The 12,472-nt window shown below is 43.0% G+C and overlaps 1 protein-coding gene across 3 annotated transcripts in view; it reads right to left on the minus strand.

Annotated features, from left to right (window-relative positions):
- The window catches only part of kif6 (kinesin family member 6), a 205,045-nt gene that overhangs the window by 182,132 nt on the left and 10,441 nt on the right, over positions 1–12,472 (minus strand). For 2 of the 3 annotated variants that reach the window (XM_079853582.1, XM_079853581.1), the window contains exon 3: positions 8,741–8,815. The exons of the other annotated variant lie outside the window; for it this stretch is intronic. In XM_079853582.1, coding sequence (XP_079709708.1) covers positions 8,741–8,815 — 75 coding nt within the window. The remainder of the gene's footprint in view (positions 1–8,740; positions 8,816–12,472) is intronic. 3 annotated transcript variants of the gene reach the window in all.

Consider the following 12,472-nt stretch of genomic DNA (forward strand, 5'->3'; position numbering starts at 1 on the left):
GAGCCTGTGTCTTCGGACAAGATGGCCGCCGCCGAACCTGTTCAGGTCACGTCTGCCCAGCCAGAGACTGTTCAGGTCACGTCTGCCCAGCCAGAGGCTGTTCACGTCACGTCTGCCCAGCCAGAGACTGTTCACGTCATGCCTGCCGAGCCTGTGTCTTCGGACAAGATGGCCGCCGCCGAGCCTGTTCACGTAATGCCTGCCGAGCCTGTGTCTTCGGACAAGATGGCCGCCGCCGAGCCTGTTCACGTCACGCCTGCCGAGCCTGTGTCCCCTGTCAAGATGGCCGCCGTCGAGCCTGTGTCTGTTCCTGAGCCGGTGGTGTCTGTTCCTGAGCCTGAGCCGGTGGTGTCTGTTCCTGAGCCTGAGCCGGTGGTGTCTGTTCCTGAGCCTGAGCCGTTGGTGCCAGTTCCAGTGCCTGAGCCGGTGGTGACAGTTCCAGTGCCAGTTCCAGTGGTGCCAGTTCCAGTGCCTGAGTCGGTGGTGCCAGTTCCAGTGCCTGAGCCGGTGGTGCCAGTTCCAGTCCCTGAGCCGTTGGTGCCAGTTCCAGTGCCAGTTCCGGTGGTGCCAGTTCCAGTGCCTGAGTCGGTGGTGTCAGTTCCAGTGCCTGAGTCGGTGGTGCCAGTTCCAGTGCCTGAGTCGATGGTGCCAGTTCCTGTTCCTGAGTCGGTGGTGCCAGTTCCAGTTCCTGAGCTGGTGGTGTCTGTTCCTGAGCCGGTGGTGTCTGTTCCTGAGCCGGTGGTGTCTGTTCCTGAGCCGGTGGTATCTGTTCCTGAGCCGGTGGTGTCTGAGCCGGTGGTGTCTGTTCCTGAGCCGGTGGTGTCTGTTCCTGAGCCGGTGGTGTCTGTTCCTGGGCCGGTGGTATCTGTTCCTGAACCGGTTGTGTCTGAACCGGTGGTGTCTGTTCCTGAGCCGGTGGTGTCTGAACCGGTGGTGTCTGTTCCTGAGCCGGTGCCTGTTCCCTGGCCGCCCGAGGGGTCGTCTCCGCCCTGGCCGCCCGAGGGGTCGTCTCCGCCCTGGCCGCCCAAGGGAGAGTCGCCGCCCGAGGGAGAGTCTCCACCCTGGCCGCCCGAGGGAGAGTCTCCGCCCTGGCCGCTCGATGGACTGTCGTCTCCACCCTGGCCGCCAGATGGACTGTCGTCTCCGCCCTGGTCGCCCGATGGACTGTCTGCTCCGCCCTGGACTCCCGAACTTTGTGTGCCTCCCTGGCCTTCTGAACTCTCCATTCCCCTTGTCCCGCCCTGGTCTGTCCCTCCCGTCCCGCCCTGGTCTGTCCCTCCCGTCCCGCCCTGGTCTTATGGAGCGTCTGGTAGCCGCTCCGTAGGGAGGGGGTAATGTCACATGCCTGTCCTGTCTTGTGCTGCACATGGGTGTTTTGTTATTTTGGGCCATGTGCTCGTGTCTATTGTCTAGCCCCTCCCATCTTGTTATCTGATTATTGGTTAATTTGTCCCACCTGTCTGTCTCGTTACCCTCCTTTGTTTGTTCCCCTATTTAGCCTCCTTGTGTTTGTAGTCTGGTGCTGGTTTGTTGTCCGAGTTTCTCGTTCCTGGAGTTTCCTGAGTTTTTGTTTTGTACCTTGTCTGAATGTCACTAATAAATTTCCTCTGCATTTGTATCCTCGTCTCACGTTAACTGTTTCGTGACACATTAGCCCTATTCTGGTCCAGAGTAGCATTATTAAAAACAGCCAATTCCTGACTAAAATTCAATGAAAGGTTAGATTTTTGTGATTTTTTTTTTTAATAAAAGAGTAGATAATTAACAATGCATATTTATTTTTAAACACTAGAATTCTGTTTGCAATAACCCTATACTGTGCTGTAACATGGTGCAGTTTTCTGATATAGCTGTGCTGGGCAACGCTGGTAAAATGACGCTACCCTCTCATTCACTGATCTGCTCCCCGCTACGCTCTTCCCACATGCTCTGATAATAATAGCTTTGTAGGACTATACTAATTTTTCATTATTGGTCAAAAATATCTTTTAAATCTGATTCTGTTGCAGAACTGAATGAAGAATAATATATTAATATTTAATATTATAAAAAAAAAATAAAAAAAAAATTGTCCAATTTTGGTGTGTTACTTTAAATAATACAATTATTGAATTGAAAGGTGTGGTATAATGCCCTTTTCACAAGATATAAAATAAGTCTTTGATGTCCCCAGAGTGTGTTTGTGAAGTTTTAGTTCAAAATACCCCACAGATATTTTTATATAGCATGTTAAAATTGTCAATTTTTGAGGGTGAGCAAAAACGCACCGTTTTGTGTTTGTTCCTTTAAATGCAAATGAGCTTCTGCTCCCGGCACAGAGGGCGGAGCTTCAACAGCTTGCACTCACTCAAATTTTAACATGCACTTAAAATTTCAAAAACTTTTAGCCTTTTATGTTCAAACTGGATTCAGACAATGATGGAGAGACTCAAGAAAAGGTGACAACAATGCAACAGGACGTTTCTGAAAGGTTAGTAGATGAATTTATGTAGCTTATGTGTAGTTATCTTCTAGTCATTGATTAGCATATTCTGTCTTGATAATCTATATATCGTGTTCCGGGGGCGGGGTTTATGTAAATTTTAGGGTTGGTGATGTCACTAACCTGGGAGGAATGTTGTGTAGTCCCAACCAGCCGTTTGTTGTAGTCCTTAAAAAGAGATTTCTTTAAAAGCAAATACCTCCCTTTGCTTTGAACTTTGAGCATTGTAACTTTGCAGATGTTGTTTATGCTCAAACAGCAATATTACACACTAACTAAAGTTAAAAGAGTCATACATAGCCTATATATATATTCACTGTTTTGTTTCTCTTTCTCTTTCCTGCTTTTTAGGCACTTTGCCATGGTTTAAGAACCAACAAAGGAAAGGTTTTTTAACATTGACATTTCAGCTTATGTGTCCATAAAAGGCAATTTTCTGCTTTTTTCCTTAACAATACGTTTTAAAACTCAGAGCATGTTGTTTTCCATTTCCTTTGCCATAACAAATAACAAAAGTATGATATTTTTAATTATTTTATGACAAATTCAATCTATGTACAGTTTAAAAAACTAATTACATTGATGCCCTGTAAATGCAATGAATTGCTGTAGACAAAACAGTGTAATACTGTAAAATACATAATATTACTGCAGGATACTGTATTTGGTAATAACAGTACTATATTGTAAATGTTGTTTACAGTAGTAGTCCTGTAAAAATACAGTAAGTGCCAGTATTTTACTGTAAATGTACATCAAAAAGTTTTACTGTGAAACCTTATGAAACCTTCTGTGTGGGGAGGACCAGCCTGCTGCAGCACAAACATCTTGCAAAGGTGCACCTTTAGAGAGCGCCTTAGAGGATACCACACCCTGAGTAGAGCAGCCTGGACGCCTCACAGGCTAGAGAAATTGCGTCTGTGACCCAGTGCGATAAACATTGCTTACCAAAATGTACCAATACTTGATTCGATTTATGCCACTGGCTTGAGGAGTTAACGTAAATCCTTAGAACCTGGACAAAATAAATGAAGCCTTTATTTCTCGGATGATTGAAACGGCAGAGGGAAGAAGGCCTGAAGTAAGACTGGCTAAGTGGACGCAGAAGGCCCCTTTGGAATATAATCCGCTCTTCGGTGTAAAATTACTATGATAAGCATGGGAGATATCATTAGGATGCATGGCGTTAGTTTTCACTGTTACGCTCATGATTTCGACATATGATCTCAATGACAAATGCAGAAAAGTTAGTTCATGCGTTCATGACCTCAAAGCTAGATTATTGTAATTCTCTACTTGGTGGCTGCCCTGCACGCTTAGTAAACAAACTCAAGCAGGTCCAAAATGCTGTTCTTTTCTAGAACCAGGACCATAGCCCGTTTTTGTCAACAATGCACTGGCAGCCTATTAAACATTGCATACATTTTAAAATCTTGCTAATTCCTTACAAAGCATTAAATGGTTTAGCTCCTCAGTACTTAAAGCTGCCGTTGGCAAGATTTTTTTGATCATATTCACTGAAACGGACATTATGCTCCGACAGAACAACATAAATCAGCCGGTTTTAGAAAAAACCCGTGCTTCTACCTCCACCTGGAGCCTGTTATTTGTTTTGCAAAAATCCACCGCTCCCGGTTCTTCTGGTCCAATCAGCGTAGGGCTGTGTGAGATCTGACTGTCAATCACAGTTCGTGCACACACCACAGATCCCCCCTCCCCTCTCGCGCACGTTACAATATCACATGCACACGTCTGAAGTTCGCAGGTGTGCTGGATTGTATGAAGCGTGATGGCGGAGAGAAAATCTACTAACAAGCTTCCAATTCCTTGGTTATCAACCAGACCTAGGAGGTCCAAAACAACCAAGGAAAAGAAAATGATGCTTTGATGCTGAAGAGATGGGTGCGTTCACAGAAAATCTGGTGCACACACACTGACGAGCACAAACTCGTCTTGGTGGTAGTGGGGGAGGGGCATGAGAGTTGTAAACATTCAAAAGTCCCCTCAATCTGCCAGACTTGCCAACTGCAGCTTTAAGGAAGCTCTTAACGAATTATAGTCTGTCTCGTCTATTGCAATCTCAAAATTCTGGCCAGTTGCTGATAATAATAATACCTACAATATAGGGGTGGGCGATATCTCGATATTTACGATATATCGAGATATTTTTTAAACTCGATATGGATTTTGACATATCATATATATCGATATATTGTTTATATTTAATTTTGATTACGCCACTTTGCTTGTTTGCCTTCTCTGTGCTGTGCTCGCTCGCTCTCGCTCGCTCTCGCTCGCCCCCCGCTCGCCCCCGCTCCCTTGCTTTTGTTCCCCCTCCCCTCGCGTGTTGTCTCATTTGATTTAACATGGCGCCGCCCACAACCAGCCCGGAGGCTACAGATTCAGAACTCGTCTCAAAAAAAAGGACAACTGGCTCCATTATATGGAGATACGAACAGCAGACAGATGTCTACTGCCGTGAATGCCGAAAGTTGGTGCCAACCAAAGCTTCTAGCACAACAAACCTTTTCCACCATTTACAGACAAGACACAAGCTCGCATACGAGGAGTGCAACAGATTAAGGATCCCGGCCACTAAACCCACTAGCTCTGGCAACACTCCACACACTACACAGATAACACTACACAATGCTTTAACGCGGAGTGTAGAATATGAAAGAAAGAGCGCAAGGTGGTGTAGCATCACAAAGTCCGTGGCATTTCATATAGCGGTGGACATGGCACCCATTTCCATCGTTGAACAACGTGGCTTTATAAGCATGCTAAAAACACTTGATCCAAGATACAGTTTACCTAGTCGGCATTACTTTGCGAGACAAGAACTCCCGCGACTGTACACTACGGAGAGAGAGCGGCTTGCTTCCGAATTAGAGAAGGTTACTGACTATGCCCTGACTACAGACATGTGGAGCAGCAGGACATGCGAGCCTTACATGTGCGTCACCATACATTATATTTTGGACTGGAAGATTAAAAGTGCATGCCTTCAAACCACATATTTCCCACAAGATCACACGGGGGAAAATATCGCAGAGGCCCTCAGAGACGTAACAACAACCTGGATGTTAAATCCAAATGGACCCGTGGCCATCACCACTGACAACGGAGCGAATATCGTCTGCGCAGTCCAAAACAACAACTGGCAGAGGATGCAATGTTTTGGTCACAGACTACATTTGGCGATTGGTGAGTGGAATATACCTGGTCTTACATGGACGTGTGTGTGTGTGTGTGTGTGTGCACATGTACACTGAAAAAAAAAAAAAGATCATTAAATTTAATCAATTTCTTTATGGTAAGTGGTTGCACAATTGATTTAAGCTACATTTTAACAAATGCATTACGTTAACGTTTAAAAGTTCAACTTATAACATTTGTTTAAATTAAGCTAAAATCAATTGTGTGCAATCACTTACCATAATGTTTTTATTAAATTCAATGAATAATTTTTTTCAGTGTAGGTTAGTCTGCTTGGGACTGCCTGGGTGTGAAATGTTTGGTTGGGTGGAAGGGAGTGTGGCAAATAATCTGGTCTTTTAAAAAAAAAATATTCTGTATTGCAGAATAATTAAAAAGGTAAATGTCAAAATAATAACTTTATTACAAATTAAAAAGAAACTATACTTATACAGTCACAAAATTAAGAGATAATTCATGTCTTGAGCTATTAAACTACATTTAAAAACAATTTATTTCATTTTTGCTTTTACTGTGTTACAGGTCATGGAATGCAAGACCCTCGTATCACACGGGCCATTTCTCTCTGCAAGAAAACTGTGAGCGCATTCTCCTACAGCTGGAAAAAGCGGAGGGAGCTGGCCGAAGTGCAGGCACAGATGAATTTACCAGCTCATCAGCTCAGTACGGAGTCGACCAGCTAACAAAGTCCATCAAACACACCATCCTGACTTACTTAAATGAGAAGTATTCAGAGCCCTCTACCAGTGACTTGCTGGACATTGCTTCCTTTATAGACCCACGGTTTCAGGGGAAATATGTCAGCAGTGGGAAACTGGCTGCATTGAAAGAGAGGGTCATCTGCGAAGCACAGAGTTTGCTGGGTGATCAGGGGAGCTCTGCAGGTGTTGACAAAGCTGTGCCTCAGTCCGCACAAGTGAGTGCCATAGCAGATCCTGTGCCCCCCATTGCTAAAAAGAAAAAAACACTAGCCAGCTTCTTTGTCCAAGATGCAACCCCTTACTCTTCTTCATTCACACCTCGCGAGTCCATTGAGAATGAACTGTCAAGCTATTTACAGTCTGTATGTTTGGAGAGTGAGGCAGATCCACTACAATGGTGGCAGGAACATGAGGTTGCCTATCCAGCACTGAGCACCCTAGCAAAAAAGTACCTCTGTGTGCCTGCCACTAGCAGTCCGTCTGAAAGGATCTTCAGCTGCAGTGGAAATATAGTTACTTGTCAAAGGGCTGCACTGAATCCTGACACAGTAGACAGATTGGTATTCCTAGCTCAAAATATTAAAATGTAAAAGAGTTACACAAACTTGTTTTTTGGCTATTTGTTGATAGCTACAACAGTTAATGCAAAGATGAGGTTGAGTTGTTTTATTTTTGAATGAAAAGGCAATATGTATTTATTTTATTTTACATTTAAATTATTATTATTTATGTAACCAGGGATTTTTTTTTTAAATCCCTGCACTTTGTTCCTATATGCACTGCCTACCTCAAGTTGAGTTGTTATATTTTTGAATGAAAAGGCAATATGTTATATTTCTTCCTTTATTTTACAGTTAAATTATTATTTTGTATACAGAGAATTTTTTTTTTTTTTTTATGTTGCAGAAGCACTTTGTTCTTACATGAACCTCTTTGCACATTAATAAAAAAAGACTTGTATTTGGCATAATTTGTTTTTGCAGTAGTTTTTGGGGGGTTATTTTTCCTGTAAAGATATCGAGATATATATCGTATATCGAGATATAGCAAAATATATCGAGATATTTTTTTTGCCCCATATCGCCCAGCCCTACTACAATATCAAAAACAACTGCAGGTGGTAGATCCTTTTCCTGTTTAGCACCCAAATTCTGGAACAGTCTTCCTAGCCTTGCTCCTGAAGCAGACACATTCTGTCAGTTTAAATCTAGACTAAAACACATCTCTTTAACCTGAAAAACACATTTCACATTTCTATAATTCACATCCAAGTAAAGGATAGTTAGGCTGCATTTATTATTGCATAGCCTATATATGTCAACCAGAACTGGGGACACTTCCCAGAGGAAAGAAAAATCAAAAATGAGATCTCTTTAAGATCTCAAATGTTTCTCCTAGACAGATGACTTTTTCTTGAGTCTTCTGTTTCTCACAATTGTCTCATGAGATAAAAACTCCACACTCTCACAATAGCCTCCTTTAAAGTTTTAGAAGAGACCCTATGAAGTTGCTGATAAATTTATAAGCCTCATCTGCTGGGGTAGCAGCACTCTGTTCGTTGGTAAGGGGACAAGACATGTAGCAGCTATAACAGCTTAGCTTCATTAATCATTTTCATCTCAACTCACATCCTGTCACTGTGTGGTCCACATTCAGGCCAAACAACTATCATACCTCAGAGTTTATTGTGGGATGGGTTTTAAACTTAAAAGGGAGATTAAAATTAAAGTGTATGTGCGACATCAATGAGATTAGACCCTATGTTTACTGAGGGAAATGGAGGATGTTCTAACTTGATGATGATATCATGATTTTGCAGTGCAGGCTGAAGTATACCCAGGCCTCTAAATGATTTTATGTCAGTATCTTAAAATAGCCTCAAAAAGATAGTTGAACACTCAAGCCACACATACAAGCTTTATTGTATAGATAACAACATATGCATGTAAGTGATCCTTAATTTAGTCATAAGTTACTTTTACTAGTTGTACCGTACATAGGTGTCTTAAAGATGTAATTCAGTACCTTAACTACTGGCATGTTTCATCACATTTGTGTCCAAAAACGTTTTATAATTTTTTGAATAGTATTCACAACTTTCCCGAACTCTGACCTTTCCCATGATCGCTATGGCAACGTAGAACAAGCCGGTAACGAACATCCGGTTTATGTTTATGATACCGTCAACAGGAAGTATTGAGTGTCATGACTCACAGGAAAGTTGTGAATACAGATCTATTGTTTTCTCATTTAAAAAGAAACATTTTTTTGTGAATTGTTATGCTTTAAAAGCATGCTTAATCAACTTTTCAGATAAGAAAAAAAAAAGTCAACTCACTTATCAGCAACTGGCTTTGCAATGGTCTCAAAGATTTCCTCTTGATTAGCTGTTTGGTCAAAAACCTTCTGAAACCTAAAAAATGGGAAATGTGGTTGTTTAAAAATGAATAAATCCAAATTTTGCTTTTACTTAAAGCTGCCGTCGACAACATTTTTTTGATCAAATTCAGTGAAATTGACACTATAATCCGACAGAACAACATAAATAAGGTGGTTTTAGAAAAAAACCCGAGCTTCTAACTCCACCTGGAGCGTGTTATTTGTTTTGCAAAAATCCACCGCTCCCGTCTCATCGGGTCCAATCAGCGCAGGGGGGTGTGCGATCTGACTGTCAATCACAGTTCGTGCACACGCCACAGATCCCCCCTCCCTTGCGCAGACGCGCACATTACAATATCACATGCACACGACACGCCTGAAGTTCGCCTGAAGATTGTACGAAGCGTGATGGCGGAGAGAAAATCTACTAACAAGCTTCCAATTCCTCGGTTATTGCTATCTATGGATAGATTAGCCAGGGCAGCCTACCTCCGAGTCCATGGTGTTGATCGATGCTGAAGAGACGCGCGCGTTCACAGAAAATCAGGTACACACGCACTGACGATGGGCGGGTGCTCGTTGGTAGTGGGGGAGGGGCATGAGAGTTGTAAACATTCAAAATTTTGGCTAAGTCCACTCAATCTGCCAGACTTGCCGACTGCAGCTTTAAAGTATGTTCACAGATCGTCTTGGTTACATATGTAACCCTCATTCCCTGAAGGAGGGAACGGAGATGCCACGTCTGACAGACGAATAGGAATCTCACTAGAGAGGCCAATCTACTTTGAGTGTAACTAAACGAGCCAATGCACATTGGCATGCAATAATTGCATCAGCTGCTCCACCTCGTATATAATGGTATACCACGCAGGTATATAATGAGCAGTGGGTGATCACATCTTCAGGTTTTCGCTGAGGAGCCAAGCCGGTGACTCGGCCACCCAGCGGTGGTACAGCAGTTGTGACGACGGGACGTGGCGTCTCTTTTTCCTCCTTCAGGGAACTAATAGGATAGGAATCTCTACCAAACCGCCACAGCTGCTGCCCCCTTCCAGCATCTTGCGTAAGCCTCCTGATCTCTCCTGCCTACTAGGCTGTCGATGGGACAGGGCTTGCGCATAGAATGTCAATCACTGCTGTTCCGCATGAACCACTCAGTGAGACTATTGGATAACACTAAGATCCACTGGAAAAGGAATCCACATCCTACCCACAGGGAGTTATGTGGAGTTTTACATATGGACTAACCCGAACTACATATGGAATGTTTCGGGGATGGTTCCAGCCTCACAAAGGGGGGCTTCCCCAAGGGAAAGAAAGGGGCTTCTTTTTAGAAGTTTACCGTGGAAGAATACACAGGTATGGGATCCCCTCGAGGTCACACATACAGGCACCCAGCCTAGTGCCGGTTCTCATAGATGTAGGCCTGGCGCCATACGCTCCGCCACGTCCATCTGCCGCGGGTGATGAAGGACTCAACAAGCTTTGCCCAGCGGGAATTCTCTGGAGAATAAGCGCCGTTAGGTGCAGCAAGCCGACACTAAGCAGGGGCCTCTCTGTGTCTCTGACCACTTGAGGTGAGAACACAGGAGGATACCGGCTCGACACAAAGGCTATAGAATCTAGCGAATGTGCCCAGCCCGCAGCTCTACAAATATCTGTTAGCAAGGCGCCATGCGCCAGAGCCCAGGAGGATGCAACACTTCTAGTAGAGTGAGCTTGCAACCTGAGCGGACAAGGCACGCCCTGTGCTTGGTAAGCCAGGGCGATGGCATCCATTATCCAATGGGCCATCCTCTGCTTGGAGACAGCCTTTCCCTTCTGCTGGCCTCTGTAACAGATAAAGAGTGTAGCGTCTGGACCAATCAGACACACACAAATTATATATTTTTTTTATGAATAATCCAGCAAAATCACTCTCCCAACAAAGGTCTATGAATCTTCCTAACTAACATCACAAATGAAGCTAACACACTGGCAAAACTCAGTGTCCTGTTACAGGACACATTGAGACTGATAAGAGTTTACGACCCCAAAAGGAATTTGCAGAGAGTTGTGACTCTTACTGAGATGGAGAAATAAACCCTGTTAATCCTATATATTCTATATATAACCACTTGAGAAATGTATAAACATGCATACAATTTTCCCATCTAATGAATTTCCTTTTATGCTGTTTGGCCTATGTTTTCTTGTAAACTCTAATGGGTTAATGTATCAGACTTTGCATACTATGGTTAACCAAAATCATATGTGTGGCATGTTTGGTCTCTATAAACTCCAATCTTCATCCCCCATTTGTTAATTTACATTGCATTTTGCTAACTTTGTGACGCATTAGTATTATAAGAATCTTGAAGATTCTTGTGTTAAACATCCAATCAAACTACATGTTCAAGGGCCTGCTTGAACAATGGGTCGTAAAGAAATTCCCTCCAAAGGAAAAAAAAACCTTCTTATTGGCTCACACACCTCCAGAGGGTGTGACATCTTCATGCTTTAAAAATCACTGATCACAAGATCAGCCCTCTTACTCTCTTACTCATTTGTGGAATCCTGATGTAAAGATGATGCTGAACTAGAAGTTTCTAAGGACCCCCAAGCTTGTGCCAGGCTGCGGCCTTGTCTTTCCATTCACCAAAGATCCTCTGACTCCCACTGGTTCTCTCACATCAAGACCACATCAGCAAAGATCAACTGGAGCCTCAACAAATTGCACCAGGACAGTTTAATTCAAATGGGTGAGACATGCAAGTATCAAACTTAGTCTCATTATTTGATACATTAAGTATCCTTTCCCCTTTTAAAGAAGGGCGTGTTAAAACTAAACTGATGGTTTGCTCAAGGCTGTTGATCTGCTGAATTTCAAACAATGCTATAACTTCTTGCTTTCCTGTATTCTGCTTCAGCTCTCTTTCCCTTGGTAAACTGTATGCATGTACGTATGTGTATGTTAGAGTAGTTTAAGTGTTTAGTCTAGTTAATAAAATCTTGTCCATGTCACACGTAAAGTTGTCCGTGTCTCAAGCTCATATCTGGAGTCTGTAATCATAGATCTTGACTACTTGCTTTTAGTAGTACTGTAAAGTAAGAACGACATTTTCCATGCCCCGGAAATGTACATTTCTTAGAAATAATAAACAATTAACACTGAGTGTTCATGGGACAAACAGGTTAATTGATTGTAATATTAAATTACAACATTAAGTTAATTATATGAACTGATCCAAATATTCATAATCAATTATAACCAGTTATTATTGATTATTAATATTTCATAGAGCTAATTTGCTGCAAGAGCTTCATATCGGCTGGAGGGACCGGCTCGATCGCGTCCTTCGCCAGTAGGACAGCGATATCTGTTCCCAAGACATGGGCATCGACAGCTTTCACTTAAGTGAACTGCATGCTTCTGAACGTGGGGGGACGGCGGGCGAACTGAATCACATAGCCGAGCCTGATGGTCTGAATGAGCCAGCAAGACGGACTAGGGAGCGCTTGCCAGTAGGGCTGTGCGATTTGGGGAAAATATATAATTGCGATTTTTCGGACAGATATTTCGATTGCGATTTGATTTGCGATTTAATTTTGTAAAGTCAAGCTTCAGCTCAATATTCACAAATCAAGAGAATGTAAACCTATACACATGGTTTATTTGACCTCATCTAGTTTCCTGATTTATTATAGGCTA

The sequence above is a fragment of the Squalius cephalus genome, assembly GCF_949319135.1.
Source record: "Squalius cephalus genome assembly, chromosome: 20".
Taxonomy (NCBI): Eukaryota; Metazoa; Chordata; class Actinopteri; order Cypriniformes; family Leuciscidae; genus Squalius; species Squalius cephalus.